Source organism: Pangasianodon hypophthalmus, chromosome 20 (assembly GCF_027358585.1).
Source record: "Pangasianodon hypophthalmus isolate fPanHyp1 chromosome 20, fPanHyp1.pri, whole genome shotgun sequence".
NCBI classification, from domain to species: domain Eukaryota; kingdom Metazoa; phylum Chordata; class Actinopteri; order Siluriformes; family Pangasiidae; genus Pangasianodon; species Pangasianodon hypophthalmus.
Window position 1 is genome coordinate 3964551 of NC_069729.1, and position 20542 is coordinate 3985092.

The 20542-nt window shown below is 40.6% G+C and overlaps 2 protein-coding genes across 4 annotated transcripts in view; one reads left to right on the forward strand and one right to left on the reverse strand.

The window, feature by feature from the left end:
• Nucleotides 1-1635: 1635 nt before the first annotated feature.
• On the forward strand, nt 1636-5943 carry psmd6 (proteasome 26S subunit, non-ATPase 6). Its single transcript, XM_026935169.3, has 8 exons — nt 1636-1924; nt 2695-2900; nt 3205-3350; nt 3437-3656; nt 4029-4137; nt 4274-4442; nt 4531-4608; nt 5729-5943. Exons 1-8 carry the CDS (start codon nt 1780-1782, stop codon nt 5823-5825), a joined length of 1170 nt encoding a protein of 389 aa, XP_026790970.1. The 5' UTR covers nt 1636-1779; the 3' UTR covers nt 5826-5943.
• A 4980-nt stretch (nt 5944-10923) lies between these two features.
• Nucleotides 10924-20542, reverse strand: part of LOC113539583 (ataxin-7) — a 31474-nt gene continuing 21855 nt past the window's right edge. For 2 of the 3 annotated variants that reach the window (XM_026935417.3, XM_026935418.3), the window contains 9 exons: nt 18602-18836; nt 16816-17093; nt 16356-16438; nt 15455-15714; nt 15065-15257; nt 14472-14593; nt 13157-13896; nt 12458-12600; nt 10924-11560 (listed from right to left, as the gene is read on the reverse strand). In XM_026935417.3, the coding sequence (XP_026791218.2) occupies nt 11543-11560; nt 12458-12600; nt 13157-13896; nt 14472-14593; nt 15065-15257; nt 15455-15714; nt 16356-16438; nt 16816-17093; nt 18602-18836 (2072 nt within the window). In that variant the 3' untranslated portion in view covers nt 10924-11542. The remainder of the gene's footprint in view (nt 11561-12457; nt 12601-13156; nt 13897-14471; nt 14594-15064; nt 15258-15454; nt 15715-16355; nt 16439-16815; nt 17094-18601; nt 18837-20542) is intronic. The other variant, XM_026935419.3, reaches the window with a different exon arrangement.

Genomic DNA, 20542 nt, shown 5'->3' on the forward strand with positions numbered 1-20542 from the left:
AAAAAATGACAAACTGCTCCTTTAAAGCACATTACATCCTGCTTCCCCGACACACGTGTGATGTTTTCATGGTGCATATTTCAATCTTTCACTTGTAGCACAAAGTTTTCTTCAATCAGAAATAAAAGATGTGCAGCAGCAGATGCTTCTACTGCACAGGTTTCACAGACTGCAGTGATTTCTTTTTAAAAATAACATTACAGTGATTTTTTTCTAGAAGGACATCGGAGCAGCCTGAACGCAGCTTCACACGAACATCACGTGAGCTCTCTTTAATCCCTCAGGCTCATCACAGCTTTATAATACACGCAGTGATGTTCAGAAGCTCCTGAATGAACAGTCTAATGGAGACGAGAGCGTAACTGTAATACAGCCATGATTACAGGGCTCACAGTCACGAGTCTCCACACGCTCTCTGATTTAAACCCAGTGTTTAATCCCCTGCTCTGCTTTATAGTCTTCACTACTGACGTTCCTGAGCTCTAGGAAAGACTTTAATGAAGAGAGATGCTCTGTCAAAATCCTCTCAAACTTACAACTATAATAACAGGCAAAGCCCTGGATCTGAGACATGAGATGTTATTAATAATTACTTATAAATACTAATTATACACTGCAACATGAAAATATCTACACATTTTAGCATATATTATATATATTTCTGATGATAAGTGACCTTAAAAGTCCATAGATAATTTCATTAATAAATTAATAATAACAACTTTATAAAAAATAATTGTGAACACCTGTCCAGTGGTGTAAAATACTGTTACACATCCAGTGTATAATATAAAAGCTTCAATATTATTATTATTATTAGTAGTAGTAGTAGTAGTAGTAACATTTAAAACAGTTTAAACAAAATACTTTAATATTATTAATTATTTTTTTCATTTAATCTTTTTCTTTCTTCCTTGACTTTAAAAACTGTTAAAAAATTATTATTATTATTATTTTTATTATTATTGTTATTGTTGTTGTTGTTGTTGTTGTACTTCTTCTTCTTCATCATCATCATTATTATTATTATTATTATTATTATTATTTGTAATAGTATTAGTAATATTATTATTATTTCTTTATATGTGCTTTATTTATTATTCTTTTTTGATAGAAGTCCCTTTTTGTAAACAATAAATTATAATTAATTACAGAAAATTAATTTTAAATAATTGAACAAAATTCATGTGTAAAAAAGGGAATGCCTGTCCAGTGGTGTAAAACAATGCTACATATCCAGTGTATTATAATATAACATAATATAATATAATATAATATAATATAATATAATATAATATAAACATAATATAATATATTATAATGTATTATATAGAGAGCCAGGACGCTTCGGATGAAAGCCTTTGCACTGTGAGTCACTGTGGTCTCTTGTCTCTTGCCTGGCAGTGTTTCATGTTAAGTGACCGTAAAGAATTCTATTTCTTTCCTAACATGAGAAAGCAGAATGACAGTAAAGACTCACTTCACTTCATTGGACTGTAACTGGGCTGGACTGTAACTTCACTGTAACTGTAACTGGACTGTACCTGGGCATTGGTGCTGGCTGTAGTACATGAATCCGGCCGCTAGGTGTCAGTAGCGCGTTTCTCCTGCACGCGCTCCCTCTTTTCTCCGCCTCGTTGACTTGCGGCTCGCCGGAAGTGCACTTCATACATCTCTTCTGTTGTTTAGATTTCTTCATAGTCATCGTTGCTTGTCAGTGTCAGCTCCAGCCCTGATCGTTTCTCTCCCATCCGCTGAACAAACCCCACATTCGCCACAATGCCGCTGGAAAACCTGGAAGAAGAAGGATTACCCAAAAACCCCGACCTGAGGATCGCGCAGCTGAAGTTTCTGCTGACTCTCGATGGCCACAGACAGGACGCTGAGGTGAAGACCGAGCTCATGGAGGCGATCCGGGCGAACAGTGAGTCCACAAACCACTTCCATGTCCTCCAATCGAATATTAACCTGCGTCCTTACTGTAATTAACCGCTGGATGGCTTGCTCCTTACGGCTACACGAGCTAGCATGACATCTTGCTAACTGAGCGCTATCGACGTTATTGTTTCCACCTGTAATGGGACAAAACCCCGCCTTCTGGATTACGATTGGCTGATGATGCGTGCTCGCGCTGAAACGATCCAATCCGTGGGTAGTCTTTGTGTAGCACTAACCAATCATCGCGCAGGAGGCGCGATTTGACGGAATGCGGGTGGGGAAATAAATGGCTAATAATGTGGCTTATTAGATGTTGGAGCTAATTTCCAGTTTAGCCAGCATAATTAAAGTTTTGAAATATCGCTTTAATATTATATATTATTTAATATAGAGTTTAGTCGATAAACAATTATCATTAGTCGATAAACAATTACATAATTAACTGCTTGTGTACTTAAAATAATAATTATTTCACCTTAACAAACCTGAGTGTATGTAGAAGCAAAAATATATGATTGATTTCATCATCAACTTCACTGTATCAGCAAAATAAATAAATATATACACACTTTATTGTAACCTTTATTTTTTAAAATCTTTTTTATTTGCATTTTTATTCTTTTATTTTTAAAACTGTTTTAATAAAATCTTTTTTTATTAGTATTTATTGTAGATTTGAATTCTTTGTTGTGTGAAGTGTCACTTTCAGCTCTTCTGCTGTTGCATCTCCTGTAATAACTGATGTGTGTATCGTAGACATGGCTCCTTACTACGAGAGCTTGTGTAAAGAACTGAAGTGGTCCGTGGACTCGGACCTACTGAGCAAAATGAAGAAGGCCAATGAGGACGAGCTGAAGCGCCTGGATGAGGTTCTGGAGGACGCGGAGAAGAACCTCGGCGAGAGCGAGATCCGGGATGCCATGATGGCCAAAGCGGAGTATCTGATCAGGATCGGAGACAAGGTGAGAGAAGAGATTTAGTGTAGTGTTTTAGTTCAGAATATGCTGGTTGTCCAACATGGCTGCCGCGATGCCGTTACGGCGTTCACGCTGAAGTTTAGTTGATGTTTATAGATTACAGAATGTGTCCTAAAGCTCATCGGTGCAGACATTTTGGGTGAGATAGACAGACATCCATTACTTGTTAAGCTTCATGATCTTCACAGGTCTAGAGAAGCAAATGTCCGACATTAGACACGTCTGGACTGTGTGGAAAAACTGCGCAAATGATTTTTCACCACCTTTAATCGTTTTTCTCATAATTTAGGAAGGAGCTCTGACTGCCTTTAGGAAAACGTATGACAAAACCGTAGCCCTGGGCCACCGGTTAGACATCGTCTTCTACCTGCTGAGGATCGGGCTGTTTTACATGGACAGCGACCTCATCACGCGCAACACAGAGAAAGCCAAGAGGTAAGACACAACACGTTTTCTTCAAGTCCTGGCTCACTGAAATGTTTGAGGAGTTTTTATGTGAACGTTGAATTCGTCCTTGGCAGTCTGATCGAAGAGGGCGGAGACTGGGACAGGAGGAACCGTCTGAAGGTGTATCAGGGCCTGTACTGCGTCGCCATCAGAGACTTCAAGCAGGCCGCCGAGCTTTTCCTCGACACCGTGTCCACCTTCACCTCATACGAGCTCATGGACTACAAGACGTTCGTCACGTACACCGTCTACGTGTGCATGATAGCGCTGAAGAGGCCGGACCTGAGGGAGAAGGTGAGACCTGCGTGTTAAGCGTGTAGATAAAGTGGTGCTGCAGTCATGCCGTGTTCAAGACAAAGTGCAAGTTTACAGCATAGCATTAGGATGAATCCACCGAAATCATAATTCCAACTGGTTTCTCAGTTGCTCTGATTTTTCCTGAGATGTAGTTTTAACATTGCCACAGTGCAAAGTAAGAACAAGAATGGTGATAAGAACAAGTTCTGCAAAGTCGAGAAAGTCCTCTGTCCTGCAGTTTGACCTGTCTTACCTCCACACAGAAAACTTATACAGCATATGAACAATCCCACAGTTTTATTGTTACAGAATATTAATTAATCAAGATTAATAAAAAGTAACATATTAAGAACGCTGGTCTTCTTTCAGGTGATTAAAGGTGCAGAGATTCTGGAGGTGCTGCACAGTCTGCCTGGAGTGCGTCAGTACCTGTTCTCCCTCTACGAGTGCCGGTACTCCATCTTCTTCCAGTCTCTGGGTGAGTCCTGATCTCTCGCGCTCTCTCTCTATATATATCACCGAGGTCCTAGTGACGAGTGTGTGCTTCCAGAAGGCTGTGAGGTTGGGTCATGTTACATTTATTAATTTGCTTGATGCTGTTTGTGCCGCTGCAGCTCGTGTGGAACAGGAAATGAAGAGGGACTGGCTCTTCGCGCCTCACTACCGTTACTACGTGCGTGAGATGCGGATTTTGGCCTACAGCCAGCTCCTGGAGTCGTACCGCTCCCTCACGCTGGGCTACATGGCCGAGGCCTTCGGAGTCAGCACGGAGTTCATCGACCAGTGCGTACACATCATCTGTTATCTTACGTTTAACTGTATTTACCGTTACACATTTTCTCAATGCACATTTTACTTTTTTCTTCCTAAGGGAGCTCTCGCGGTTTATCGCCGCTGGCCGTTTACACTGCAAGATCGACAAAGTGAACGAGATCGTCGAGACCAACAGGTAAAAGCAGAGCATCAGAACAGGGCAAATTAGCACCGCCTGCTGGTCAAAATGATGGAAAACAGCTGTTAATCTACTGTGTGAAAAAACAAAATGGACTGTAATGGTTACAGCTGTTCTGTTAGGGTGTTATACTGCTGAATTAAAGTATCATAGAAATATAAATAGGATTGAGACGGGGAGTGAAAAGAAGAGTGAAGCAGGAGCACATAATTCTTTTGATAAAAGTAATCTGGGAGGGGAAAGTGACATCAGCCTAATAATTATGCAAGCATGACATGCATACGTGGTCATTAGGACTATTAGGACAGAAATAAAATCACGATTCTTTGACCAGACGTAGTTCTTGAACCGAATCGCATACATTTTGAGAAATGAACTGATGATTATTCTTTTTGGGGGAAGGCCTAGTAGACATTGGAAAGTTACAAATAACTCATTATTATACAGCACAGACAGTTTTGAGTTTAATGTTCCCTCAATGACTGAAAGCAGTGTAGGCACTAAGGCTTTGAATAGCAGTCCAAACCATGATGCACCCACCACCATGCTTCACAAACGGGATGAGGGTTTTTTTTGTTATTGTGCAGTGCCTTTTTCTTCCAAACATAGCTTTCGATTTTTGTCAGATCTGTCCACAAAACAGTGTTTTGGAACAACCAGGTTGTTGTTTTTTTTTCTTCCTTAAACACAATTTTGCTAGAATGGATACACGAACAGAGACTGTATCAAGTTCTAGTGATTTCTGCAGATCTTTTGCTGTTATCCTTAGGTTCATTTTCAGCTCATTTAGCACTGCATGAGATCGTTGCAGGATACCTAATCTTAGGGGAAGCAGCAACAGCATATCTGGATTGTAGATTTATATCAAAAGACGTTACTTTTAGAGCAGTGTTATGGTTATGTGCTGGACAGAATATCTGACAGCATTGGTCACATGTTTATGGGGAAAAGAATCGAGCTCCAGTATGATCCTTACTTACAGACAAATAATATGACTTGAAATTTAACGACTTATCTTTGAAATGGCCATAGTTATAATCTGTCTTTGTTGATATGGCAGCTAGTAACACACTGTTAGCATCATGTTGTACTGATATTTCACCTCCTCTCTCCCCAGGCCTGACAGTAAGAACTGGCAGTATCAGGAAACCATAAAGAAAGGTGACCTCCTGCTGAACAGAGTGCAGAAGCTTTCTCGTGTCATCAACATGTAGCATGTTTACGCATCAGGAGACTTGTCTTTAGGCATTTGATGGCTGTTCTGACAATTCGGTTGTCTTGACTTGACTTTTGTTTTATGTACAGTATCTAATAAAACCTTTTCAGAGAAAACTGCCTTCATCAGTGTGTGTAATTTGCTATTAAATTTCAACACGTTCCCCTGTTCTGGGGCTTACCTGAAACAAACGGCACACAACGCAGCGAAGAAGAACAGACTCGGGTATTTCTTTTCTTATAAATAACAGTATAAATTACTTTTTTATTTACAGAAAACCTGTTACAAAACAAATAGACTATACAATCTTTTTCTTTAAATATTACGTAAATCTAACCTACTATGTTTGTTCATGAATTACATAGCAGCCAACACACAAAAGTCCAGCTGTTCAAATGATTGGATTATGTAGATTTAAAAAACAAAACAAAAAACAAAACCCCTCAAATTTACACACTTGAATATTATTTTCTCTGCTCTGATGTCGATGTTTCTGATCTGTGATTCACATTCTACATCTGTGCTTCTTTTATCAAAGAAATTACCATCATATGAAAACATTGCCAGTGGAGTTCGAATAAATTTGACAAGAGAATTGAATCTTAATCTGGATTAAAGAAAAGAAGGGAAAAAAAAACACAACTGCATTAGGGAAAAAGTAAAAAAAAAAAAAAAAAAAAACAGAAGAAATGAACTATTATCACAGGGCTGCACTCCAATACTGTATTAAACACGCCCTCGAGTTTCCCTAACCATTTTCTCTTGAAGGGAATCTAGCGGCTCTTAAGAGACATTTCAATACCTACTTAAGTGCATTTGAAGGCCCAAGTCAACATCAGTGTAGACTTCAGGAGCAGTCTCCAGAAAGCAACTGTGAATGGAGATGTTTGCAAAATGTCCACAAAAACAAAACAAAAAAAAAAACAAAACAAAAAAACAGTAAAATACTTAATGTATTAGAAATATCACATTCATACATACTGCAGCTATACATGACAGTTTCATCTGCTAGCTATTTAGCAAGCTAAGTAATTAGCCAGCCAATACAAGTGCATATAACTCAAACTGGTATAATGCAATGATATCAACTCAACACCTTTTGTTCTGCAGTTGGCCACTCGTGTAATCTACTTTACACACACATCAAGGGAAAGATAACGAGGGCGTGTTTTAAACCGTATTGAAACTGCGGGACGTGATTTGTACCGATCTTCCCTCGGATGTATCTCATGACGCAGTGAAAGGACAAGAGGATCACATAATGGACAGGTTTAAACAAAAATAATAAAAAAGGAGAAGAAGCTTCTACAAAACCATTTATATAACACTTGTGTAACGTGGAACAAAAATTACTGCTGAAACAGGTGAGAAACAAATTCAGGCACTTTTCTGCTTCGTTATTATTTAAAAAGCTGCAAAAGAACGACTGCAGTGTTTCGAAATACAAATAAGTTTGGCAACGGTGGTGCATTAAGTGTTCACACTCCTTCTCTTGTTATTAAATTGCTTTTTCGGCAGCCCCCGGGATCCTTAAAACATGAACAACTAGTGAAATGTGACTGGTGAAATCTGGTGTTTGGGGCCATTTTAGTGACATCCTCTTAAGTAGTTTGACTTAGCAGAAAGAGGGAGATAAAAATTAAATAATAATAATAATAATAATAAAAGATTCTCTCCACTATGGTGGCAACACTCCTTCATACGGATTTCAGTCCACAACTATTAATAAGAAGCTCCGTCTCGTGAGTAAGAGGCATATTGCATTATTGGCTTGGCAGTGAACCACTTCAAATCTTAAAACGGATCCGTTCACTAAATAAATAATAACGATCTCAACTGTACCAAAAACGTGTAAGAAAATGCCTGTGCAAAAATACATCTCCGTATGTACAATTCTTTTTTTTTTTTTTTTTTTAACAAAATATGTATTCTGAAATAGGGTTAACTTCAATATTTATCAATAGAAAAAAAGCCAAAGATAGGAAGAAAAAAAAAAAAGAAAAAAAAAACCCTCTCGTTTCCTCAGCTGACTGACATCAGTTCAAAAAATTTTCCAGAAAGGTCTGCACACCTCTGCAACTTTATACTTAATACTCTCCAAGCTTACGACCCCTATGAGATCTATTGCCAGTTCTTTATGATTTGGATTCGTATTTCAGTGATCAAAACACTATGTTAGGACAGGATTAGTCATTACTGGAATTGGCAACAGAAAAGAAGAGACAGTGGTTTTTTTCGATACACAAAAGCAGGAATTGCTTTTGAATTCACTCATCAGTGTGTGTGAGAATGTGTGGCTACAGGGCTAAGCATCACCTCAGGAGCTTCTCACAGTACTTTGTCTCATATTCTTTATTTCTGTGTATTGCCGCTGACCTCCGCTTCGCTACACCTGCTCTGGTAAAATGACGACTTTAGGCTGCTTTCACACTTGACATATTTTTTTTTTTTCCCCCTCAACCAACAGTGGTGAAAAAAAATGGGTCAAGGCGCTTTCACATGTATTAGTCTGTTTCCCCGAGTCTCGATCAGAGTGAAACTGATTCTTTTGGTTCCTTTGCTATTTGGTTTTGTTTCACATTTGGCTGAAGGGCTCAAAACGTATTTGTAAATTTATGTCGTTTATTGGTCAGAAAAACAGCAGTGAAAAAAGGTGTAGAAAAAAACCCCACAAAAATCACATAAGCATGGAGAACTGGGAGCCGGCACTAAATAAGAAGTAAGATAATTTTATGAGTAACTAGTTTAATGTTTTTAGTTTAATTTTGTGGATTGCATCCTGTGTATTTTTTCACATTTTCTGCTTGTAGGTCCACATATACTGAACATGTAGCATTTCTGCAGAGCTACAGCTCTGTGCTTTGGTTCAGTTTTGCAGCTCACTTCTAAGCTGCATGCGGCAAGTTTGATTCACTTCATCCAGTCGAGTCGATTCAGAGTCAAATGACTCACAAATATTCTCACGGATTGGTGCAAACGTGATTGCTGTGTTCTCACCTGCCTGAAGAACTGCTTAGGGTTCTCACTCAAACAGACTAAACACTGCATATTCCAAAGCGGAAAAAAGGAACCGGTGAGAAAAAAAGCACCAGTGAGACACGAGTGTGCTAGTGAGTGAATTTAAGGAGATTTCTGAAACTGAAACTATTTCATTGCAAATAGGATAGTTAGTTAGAAGATACTAGCTAGGACTGCTAAGACGTTGTTATGGTTACAGTGTGAGCGTCGCAAAAGGTGCTCTCGCTTTTTCTTATGGGGAAAAATAAAAACCACAAAGTGTGAAAGCACTCATGCTGATTCTGCCAATAATGGATGAATGGTAGTAGAATTACGGAAATGATCATGCTAAGTCACGGTCTTTCATTCGTTTTTAGCTGCACACACACACACACACACACACACACACATGCATGTGTGTGTGTGTGTGTGTGTGAGTGAAGTACTCCTTAAACTGCTGTTGCTGTTGAGTCACTAACAGACAACAACGTGTTACATGTTATAGTGTAGATGTGCATCATTGTTGCCAAAAAAAAAAAAAAACCCTCAAGGTTTTATAATAAATTGCATGATCTCTTTTAGTGTGTTTACACAAGCACTTGTCCCTTACAGCCTGAAAGTCTCCACGTAGCCGTAGTGATTAAGGGAGATTTGATGTAGTTTGACAGGTACTAAAGGTGTTCAACAATCTGTCCGACTGTCTAACGGTCAGTAGAACTGAATAACGACTGACAGTATTCCAGGGCAAACAGTTCTCACTGCTAACACTGAAGTTATAATGGTTAAAAGCGTTTAAAAGTCAGGTTTCAAGAGGACAAGAAGCCGTTAACTTCATTATAACTGATTAAAGGGATACTTCCAGTGATTTTCAACCTGATTTCTATCCACCACATCTGTAGTGCATTATTATTTGTTTTTAATTAACAAACATTCAGTAGAACAAATCTGACTTCTGTCTCTACACTGGCAGACCAGCAGGAAGTCACAACGGCAGTATGACTGCTGGGCTCACATGGTGTTCTGCTAATTAATTCAGATGTTGAGGGGAAAAGCTGACATGGTGGTGGATCGGGGGTTGATTCTGCCGCTGTCTCCCCGGAATAAAAAGCCATGTGGAGAGCATCACCTACTGGCTGGAGAGCATTCGCACAGATTTGAAGGTGCTGCACAAATGTGTGCCCTCGACTGAACTCTGTCTGGCTGCTGTGGAGAACATCTGGGTCCACGCTGGGCAGAAACGGAGCGAGCCGAGCCGACAGCTGCGTGAGCTGCACAAAGCCCCAGAGCCTCACACTGCCACTGCCTGCAGCGTGGTCCAGACACCAGCACGTGTGCAGAGTACGTGTGATTACTACAGTCAAGGATTTCAACAGGTTTCCTTTTGCTGAAAATAATAACAGACAACCTCTTTATGCCAACTCGCTTAGAATAGAGGTGCAAGTTCAGACTAAAATATATAAATCCATAATTCAAAATTACAACCGTTGCAACACTATCAATAAAGGTCTTAAAATGGCACGGACCTGTGCGCACGTCTTACTGCTAAAAAGGTAAACTCATTCCATCAAAATTTGCATGGAAGTTTAAGGTCAGGTGTTTGACTCTTAACAAAAGCTTAACCTGGTTTTTAGTTTTTAGTACATGGATAGTTAGTAGGAATTCTTGTCCATGGTAAACACACATACATGTGGTGGATAGAGATAAAAAGCTGAAGTATTCCTTTAATGTAAGTGTGGGAACAATAAGAGGAAGCTGCTTAGCCTTCCATAAGAAAAAGTTTCAGTCTGACTCAATAGCAGTACTGAATTTTGTTGCGTAAGTGAATATAAGTGATTTTAAACCAAACTGGGCGAGTTAATTAACTACATTTTTAACTAAAGGTTTAGGGAAGTTTCTGCTGAATTAAATGTAGCTGCAAAATAACATTTTGTTCCATCCACTTTTACAGAAGTTGCAAATTGTTGCTTTATGTAAACAAAATGCTTTCTAAAGAAACATTAAGACTTAATTAAATGCTCATCATTTCTGCAGTTAGGTTGTTCATTTGGATACTGTGACGACTTTCATTTTTTTATGTTCTCTAAAATGTGCTGAATTGCGTTATTGTATATACTCCTCCTTACAGAATAAATATGTTTATTAAACTAAATGGGATTGCATTTTTTTTCTTCTCTGAGACTCCTGATATTCCATCCTTTTCCTGTGCACCACCCTCAAATGCTCACAGTTCACACAGAATTACATTTCCAGTATTCTAGTATCACCCACATGAACACACACTCACTCACTCACACACACGCACAAATACACACACAGAAATCGACAGAAATGCTCCTTTCGCTAATGAAGCCCGTGAAGTCCATCTGATGCTGTGTAGTAGTGTAGGCGTGGCCCTGTACCAGCCCTTAACTGTACCTCTGCATCACATGCTGCCTGCCACTGGGGCAACTGCCATCGCATCCACCCACCACACACATGCACACACAACGACGTGCCCCTCTCGTGGTGTATTGTCCACCTGTGTGATGCCCCCTTGTGGCCGGGAGAAACAGCGCGCCGTCACTGAGCGGCCCAGTGCGCTCTCCACCCTGAGGATTGTGGGAAGCTGAGAGTAAGAGAAGAAGAAGAAGAAGAAGAAGGCCTCGTGCAGTGTGCCGTGACGGGCGCTAAGGGAGCTCCGCTCCACCGCTTCGCACCCCCAGAGCCGGCCCACCTGTGTCAGGGACGGGCCTTTGGCTAAGACAAGAAGATAAAGGGTGTGTTAAGATTCTGCACAAGAGATACAGGTATACAAGTACACAAAAACATGCAAAAAAATCAGATTTTGGCAATAAATAATGAGAGAATAATGAAATCAAAGCATTTATACTTACTCAACTAATGGGATAATGAGAAAACTTTGGATCAGACCACAAATATTTTACTGTCTTTTTTAAACACAGTGCCTTTTATATACAGTACTTCATCATTCCCACAACATGATGCTACTAACACCATGCTTCACTCTAGAGATCTCATGGTTATGCGCAGTGTTGGGTTTCTGCCAAATAAGGGCAAATCGTTTTGGTCTCATCAGACCAGAGAACCTTTTTCCTTTTTCCCCCCCCACATGACTGCTGAGTCTTCAACATGCCTTCTGGCAAATTCACTGTACAAATATATAATAGTGCCAATTGCACATAAAATTTTCCTTCTAGCTTTGTCTATTTTCATAATCAAATAAGCTTTTTAAAAGCCTTTTTACTTCATCTGGTTATGTTTAGTGCCATAATCAGATAATGATCAGATTATTACTGTGCATGTAAATAAACTCATAGCTCTAAGACAAGAAGATTAGAATAAGACACTAAAATTTAAACTGTGCCATTATGCAACCTCAGTCATGTACTACAAAGCGGTGTAAGACTGCAATTGCTAAGCTGTATCTGCGCACTTGAGGATTTGATGATTAGATGCTTTCAGCAGGGTATCTTTTGAAAAACAAGCCATGCGTCTACAGCTACTGAGAACCACTTTAAAATCCCAAGGCCTGATTGTCACATTCACAACACAATCGTGTTTATTTAACAATTAAGCATGTTTGCAAACCCTCTCCGCCCTCAGAACATAAACACACCTCAGAGCCATACACACCTGATGTATAAGTGAGTTGTTGGGAAGCCCCGGCGTTCCCGGCATGGGCCGCGCGTGTTTGCCGTGAATGTTGTTGATGGCTGGAGACTTGGCCATTTTGGGCCTGCCAGGCCCCTGTGCCCCTCCACCTCCCCCTGCAGATGCTGTAAAAGGCAAAGAACACTTCATTACTACACACACAATTACAAACGTATCATTGTTTTCATGCGTGAAAACTCGTGAGATCAGTCCCAGTGCTCACAGAACACAATAACATGGTTTGTTAAAGCACTCATTTGCATATTGTGGGAATTTGTGACGTCATTATTGCTAAGGTCAATACAGCAAAGTCCCCCTTAAACGTCTTAAAATGCATCTGGGAGTTTTTTGTTTGTTTTTAAATTTTTCAGTGCTCAGTGCAAAAAATAGTCACTGGTGTGTTTTAGAGCCGAAAATCTCACTGGAAAATCCAAATAAGTATTATTCAAAGTGTTACTCCATCATAAAATACAAGTGACAATCATGTTCAAATATGCAAATGAAGGTCATGCAAATTACAGGAGATTTACTAAGGAAAGAAGGTGTGCGTGTGTGTGTGTGTGCGTGCGTGTGTACAAGGGGTTGGAGGTGTTCCCAAGCAGCACATGTATAGAACACTGATCTCTGGAAAAGTGTAAAAATAAATTCCATATAAATCCCATGGTTCTGCTTCGACGTTACCTGTGCAGGTAGCTGTGCCAGTGAGGCTGCTGGTGGCCTGTGAACTCTTCCTCCTCTTTGTGTCGGTTCTCCCGTCTGGGTTGTTCACAAACGGGCCGAGTGAGAGCGTCGAGTCACTGCTGTTCATCATCACGCTCATGCGCTTGATGGGCTCGGCTGCTTCCTGTCGCGCGCTCATCGAGTTGCCGCGGCCTGGTGGGCAGTTCATACCTGCACTGTGGGAGGAAGAGGAGGACGACGATGATGAGAAAGCCACAGACGACGCCGTGGAGGTTAGCGAGGAGTGAAAGCTGCTCCCTGAGGTGCCCGAGTTCGCCATGCAGTTCTTTTTTAAAGAAGAGGAGGAGGATGAAGGGGAGGATTCTGCGCCGTATTTCAGCAGAGAGCTGTTCTTGCGCTTCTTTGTTGAGCCGAGGCTGATCGCACTGCTGCTACTACTCACACCACCGGTGTCGCTGCTGCTGCTGTTGTTGTTAGCACTGGAGCTAGCTAGCACAGCCAGGGAGGGCTCCTTGACCCAGAAGTGCTTGGGTCCGGAGCGAGATTTGACGGATTTGTTCGAGCCGGGAGTGGAGGGCAGCGAGGATGAGTGTGCTGAAGGCATCTGGGGTGAGGACGAGGACACTTGTCTGGATGAGCTTGTCAGAAAGCCCGAGGAAGAGGAGAGCGAGTTTGTGCTCGACCGATGAGACGACGTAACTGCAGACGAGGAGGAATTCTCCAACGCAAGTGGGATTTTTCTGTGAGATTTAAACCACAAAGCAAGATGAGAAACAATGTCTGCAGGTAAAACATTCAATACTGACATTTCAATTAGTTAATATAAGACACATAATAGATGGTGTTACAGTAATTATTATAATTGTTGCTATAATCAGTTAAAGAAAACCTGTATGTGGCACCAAAAGTCACACATAGTTCGACTCAAGTTGTCTCACTTGAGCTACAAATATTGCACTCAAGTGCAAAAGTTTGCATACCCTTAATAACAAAATTCCATTTATACCAACAAGACATTTAGACTTTCCTTTCACAGATGTCCCTTCATTAACACACACAACTAAAATGGCCAATGGGGCCATCAGGTTTGGTCACGGAGGGTCATGGTATTTTCTTGTTGTGGGATTCACGCATACTTCATTTTTACCATCACTGATTGCTATTTTTTTTGTCAATAAAATGTAAAATAAAAGTACATTTTTAAGTAAAAAATTTTTTTATTTAAATTTCTTAAATTTTACTTAAATTTTTAAATAGAAGTAAAGTTATTAAGTCTGAGTTATATTAGTGCTATAACAGAAGGAGTGTTACTCACTTCCACATCAGCGAGTTGACGTGTTTGTCCATCATGGCCACCAGTGCATACCGGACTCGATCCCAGCGCCGGTCGAATGAGTAACAGCTTCTCCCGAACAGTCGGCTTCCAAAAGTGCAGAACTAAAACAGAGAGAGAGAGAGAGAGAGAGAGAGAGAGAGAGAGAGAGAGATCATTACAAATCCATGTCACAGTGAACGTCATTACATTTCCTAATGAGAGCTGATCACGTTTATACAGAAAGAAACAAATCGCCTGCTTGCTGCTTGACAAAAATTCTGATGCACTTTGTTTTTATTCAAAGTGTAACGCTTAGAGCCTACAAGTGCATTATGGGTATTCTTTATCAGTTGGACACAAGCCTTTTGCAGGGCATTGTGGGATATTATGAGCGCACTTGATATTCTTCACTACACCAGACTCATTGTTCTCTCTTAACAACCAACACCTGATACTGACTAAATTAATACAATCCTCTATGCATTAGACATTAATTTTGTATTAATAAGGGATAATAGAATCTTGTTGGTGACATCACAGAGACTGAAAGACATTCGGCCCAGAAACCCTGGAGGACTGAGAGAAGCACTTACAGCGGCTGGCCGTGGATGGTAACCTGAATAGTGGCAGTCCAGTTTGTCCATATTCTCCTCTCTCTCCTCGTTCTCGCCCTCGTCACTGGAGGGACAAGCCGCACCGTCGGGCGTGGGAGCCGAGTGGAGATGCGGGGTCGGGTCAGGGGTCGCGGCGGCGTCCCCTAAACTGCTCAGCCCACTGTGAGAGCTGCTGCAGTTAAAATCAAAAAGGCAATATCAATACAGTGTCAATACTTGTTCATATTACACTTGTAGGTTTGTACATGTCTGTGTGTATGTAAGGTTTATTAATCTGCTTTTACAAAGAACTCTGAAAGGATTGAAGACGAGTGAGAAAGAGAGAGGATGAGTGAGGACGAAGGAGGAATGATGAAAGGGCTGACTCACCGTGGAAGCACAGGATTGTGGGGTTTGGCTTTAATGAGGGAGAAGAGCTTGGCTGTGTCAGTGGCGGCTACCGTAGGGTTGCCGTGGTGAGGGGGTGGGTGGGGCTCCCTGAGAGGGGGTGGGTTTTGCTGTGATGGCTCCGTCCTATGCTGTTGTTGCTGCAGCTCCTTCTCCCGGGCTCGATTCTTGTGCTCCGCCAGCAACACGTCAAAGCGCTTCCGCCTCCCGGGGACTGCCCTTCTCTGGCTTAAGGAATGTGTCTGCACGGGGAAAAAAAAAAAACAGTTAAGCCTTGTACAATGCCATTAGTAAAATTACTTCTAATTACCAATGGTGTACAAGCATTTCAAGAAATTGTTTTAAAAACTGTAGTACAATAAAGTCACTAAACATTTCTGACAATAGAAACGAAAACAATGAACAACAGTTAATCAAAATGTGTTAGTGCGACCTGGAGCAAATTCACTTCTGATAAAAATGGATGGTAGCCTTCAGCTGAAAAACAGCAGGTTCTCAATTTATAACCAAAACAGTGGGTTTGAACACGTCAGTAGATTTCAGTCTACGCTACCCAAGTAATCATACTTTCTGCCATTGAATGCATTTCCAAACTTTTTCCCACTCAAACAACAGTAAGCTACACTATCTCATTTTTACATGACTGACTTTCTAAAGTAGCAGGGAGCGTCCTTGAAAGACAAGACGCTGAAATTTAGTCAACATTCGCTACATACTGTAGCAGGACAAAGAAGCTGGCAGTGATTCAGTGGTGATTTCAAGATAAAGAGGTAAAGTCTGATTCAACCCTCTATCAAAGTTTCACATTACACCTGTATATTTGAAACTCACTGGACCGATGTGATGTGCGTGTCTGAGTGTGTGTAGGTTGGGTGGGACTAACCTTGCATGTTAAGGATCTTGTGCATGGCTTACGTGCTCCGATATCCATAACTCCACAATGGACATCAGGATTGAACTCGCGTTCTAGCAGAGAAACAAAATCCAAACACAAAACGTAAGGTACAACACAATACAATGCAACATAAACCAAGTAAAAAACTATGAATAGTTCTATAAAAATATTTAAAAATTAAGTAACTGAGCCATGGAGCATCATATGTTTTATTTAACAGGGTGTAATTTCAACACAAGGAAGAAAACACACACAGGAACATCATGCGATGATGTGAACGGGACTTCATATGAGCCTGAAAAACATTATTACCCTCTGGAATAAACTGCTACATTTCGTCACCAGTTTATCGCTCGTCGTCACCTCGAGCATCTACCTCCAACCCTCGATGCCAACATCTGGATAAATTATCAGCAAAACAGCATCCATCCCACTCCACAAAACTCACCTAACACTTTCCTGGTGGGTCGTTTGTTACTGGCATTGGTGCTGCTGTCCTGCTTCTTGCTGAGCGGAGAGATGTGGCCCTTTCCGTTGGGGATGTGGCCCGGGGACGGCTGATGAGCCTTTGGTACAGACTGGCTATTAAGGCCTGGCTTCGATGGCGAGGAGCTCACAGTACTGCAGGAAGAAGAGGATGAGGAAGAAGCGGGCGCGTGGCCAGGTTTGGAGGAGGTGTAGTCCATCTTCACATGGATCTTCTCCACTTTGACAGCTGGGGTCAAACTGGGTGGAGGACCAAAAAAAAAAAAAAAAAAAAAAAAAGCGCTAGTTATTCTCTGTACGCAGACATGTGGGATTGAAATGAATTAGCAAAAGATATTACATCTGTACATCATTTTTATATTTTTATAATAATCATCTAACAGATTTGTGCTCTGTCTGAATATTAAGCTGGACATATAGCGCACTATATAGAACTTATATAGTGAATAAGAAGCCATTTGGGATTTGGTGTGAACCACTGCTGTGATTTATTACTGTGACCTTTATAGCTGCAGTAATATTTTTATGTGAATCATCTAAAAATGTAAAATCCAGATTAAAAAGAAAAGTGCTGTGAATTCCATCTTGACTCATGAGCGAAGTGTAGATTGTGGCAAGTGAGGGGGAAAAAAAACGCGCGTCTCAGTGCTCGCCGAGTTCAAGTGCTCTTACATGTGACAGTTTCCCTGCACCTTTGCTCTTGTGATTATATATGTGTGTGTGTGTGTGTGTGTGTGTGTGTGTGTGTGTGTGTGTGTGCGCGCGAGCGCAAGTCATGGCACCTTGCACATATTTTTAAAGACCACACTCACTGATAATGCTCTCTATTAAAATGATACCGTTTAAACACCATAAGATGTATTAAATGTTACTTGGATTGTAGAAAGATGTGTACGTAATCATGAAATGCAACCAGCTCGCTGTCACTGCATGTCGTCAGTTCATTAGCGTGATAATGTACACTAAGCGTACGTCTCATAGTGCCAGATGCTGGTATTTTTAAGAGTACGGGTAAATAAGCAGGGTATCAGACTTATACTCAGTACCGGTACTGCTACTGATGCATTCCTATTTATAATAAAATTATCCGTGTGTGTCATTTTCTTTGTTTAAGAAAGCAACAAAGTTTCCATCTTCTGTGGTTTGTGCAATACAAGTCTAATGATTTTAATTAAAAGATTTTAATTAAAATTAATCCAAAAGCCCTAGTCTATGTTGTTAAGAAATGTTAGGTACAGCTAGGGAAAAAAAAAAAAAAAAAAACAGAAACAAGCACAAGTCTATGTTATTGTCATTATCACACTGCTTCTTTCAATAATTGAGATGCACCAAAGTATCAGTTATTTATTTCACCCCAGTGTGATTCCTGAATCCCAGGTTTAATGTTTTCCCTCCCCAGACACACACAGGGCTTGATAATTAGCTGATGAGCTACAGCAGGTGTGTTAAAGCTGAGAAAATACTAACTTGCAGTGAAGCGCTCCCGCAGGACCGTGCGCTTAGAGTGAACAGATTATATCTAACAGCTTTAGAGAACCCAGAAACTGCGTCTCAAAGGCGTCATAAAACTACCTACAGTATAAGACCTCAAGCTAAACGGCTAATAAAAATAGCTACAAACTAATCAGCTTCCTTTGGCAGCCAATAAAAACACACCAGAGAACGTGCTTTGCATTTTGCAGAATTTATCTGCGAAGATTCTTCCTTTAAAGTGTTATTTTTAAAGCAGTGTGGTTTGGCATACTCACATGTCGTCGTGCAGCACCTTTGGGGGGAAGTGAGGCTTCCGGTGAGGCAGCTTCTCTTTGGCTGTGTGGGTGCTGTTGCTCCCTCCAGCGGAGGAGGAGGAGGAACCCACGGGCATGGCGCTGGCAGGGCCGCCTCCACCCGCTCCTCCGGTTCTGGCCCGGGAAGGGAGACCCGGGAGCGCAGCCGAGGACGAGTAGGAGGACGCTGGCTTGTTAATGGAGCTGTGTCGTCTCTCTAGGAGGGAGAAAGTGTGAAGTATTAACTTACAGCCAAAGTGGTCTCCATGTCCAAGTACACACACTCATGATCATATGTTTAAATATGATTTATACCACAACGCTGGATTCTTGATTCTGATTGGTCGGAATCATCCTACACAGCTTAAACAGATTTAACTGTGTGTAAATGTGTGTAATTGTTGATTATATGAGAGGAGATTTTATTTGGCATTTTTGGAAGGAATCTGCAGCTTTATAAAGTCAGAGGTAAAGCCATAACTAAGTTTAGGCCACAGGAAATTCTGTTTTTTGTTTCATTAACTTCAAGAGAGAGAGAATTAATGAGAGGCTGGTGAGGGAACGACTGTTTGCTATAAAGTAAGTGATAAAAGAAATGAACTTGTTTTGCAAATGTTCCACAACATTAAATGTAACTAGACTAACTGGATAACAAGTCACTATTTATTTTCACATATATGTATAAAACATGTTTTTTATCGAGTCATTATGTAAAACCATGTCATTTCCCCTGTTCTGGTTCCTACGTTGAGATATAGTGCCAGTTTATCGTCGCTTCTTAAAAAGCATACAAATATGAACTTAAAATAGGACCATTAAATTCACACTCCAAGGCAAAAAAAAAAAAAAAAAACAACAGAAAAATATCCCTGCGTTTTTCCGCAGAGTGGATGATCTGAACAGAAGTGTGAAAAAGCCACAGAGCCTTAGAAAAGCACCAGCGTTATTCAGGCTCTCATTAAAGCCACGGCGCTGTGTTTCAGCTTTACAGAGCCTTTAGAAGAGACGCTTGTTTTGTACACAGCGAAGAAGGCTGGCTGTGGAAAATCACTTGGTACAATAGGAAACCACAAGCGCTGAACTGGAGCTGGCTGGAGCGGTAAACACAGACAGCATTATCTCACTGAATAAAACCGAAAGAGAAACTGACAAGAAGCAAGAGGAAAACAAGGAAGAGAACAAATCCGTGCTTCAAGTTCACCACTGTGCATTTCTGAGTTTATAGAAATATAGGAACATTTTATAACATGCAGTGATTAGGATATATAAACACATTTACAGATTAGGCATTAGAGGCGTGCATTAGATTAGATTAGATCCAACAGGATCGAAAAAGTCATGCAAGCAGGAGGCTGTTACTTTCACGTGGGTGCGAACGAGTGGTCAGATACGAAGCTTGCAGGACAAACAAAGAACAAATTTATTAACATGAATGTGCAGCGCTGTGTGACAGAGCAGATCCTGCCGGGTTAGTGATCCGGCGGTTTAACTTAGGCTACTAGTTTATTTACATTTTGGGAAATAGTACAAACTAAATTCGTTAGAAAATATCATGGGCAAGTACAAATAAACAAATAATGACTGGACATTTTTTTCAGGATTTCAAAAAGAGTGATGTTAATTAATTAATTAATTAGATAGATAGATAGATATTTGATTTACAATGAAATAAACAAACAAAAAACCCCTAGACTATCATTATACCCTATGTAGTAAACATGCGCCGATCGGCCATAACATTAAAACCACTGACAGGTGAAGTGAATAATACTGGTTATTAAATTCAATTTTATTTGTATAGCGTTTTTAACAATGGACATTGTCACAAAGCCACTTTACAGATTATCTTGTTACAGTGGCACCTGACAAGGGGTGGGCAGCAAGTGAACAGTCAGTTCTCGAAGTTAATGTGTCGGAAGCAGG

Bases quoted from the DNA above. Each gene is read 5' to 3' on its own strand.
- psmd6 (XM_026935169.3), top strand. From the start codon at position 1,780: ATGCCGCTGGAAAACCTGGAAGAAGAAGGATTACCCAAAAACCCCGAC. The intron at 2,901-3,204 runs GTGAGAGAAGAG...CTCATAATTTAG, and splicing joins TGATCAGGATCGGAGACAAG to GAAGGAGCTCTGACTGCCTT. The intron at 3,351-3,436 runs GTAAGACACAAC...CGTCCTTGGCAG, and splicing joins AACACAGAGAAAGCCAAGAG to TCTGATCGAAGAGGGCGGAG.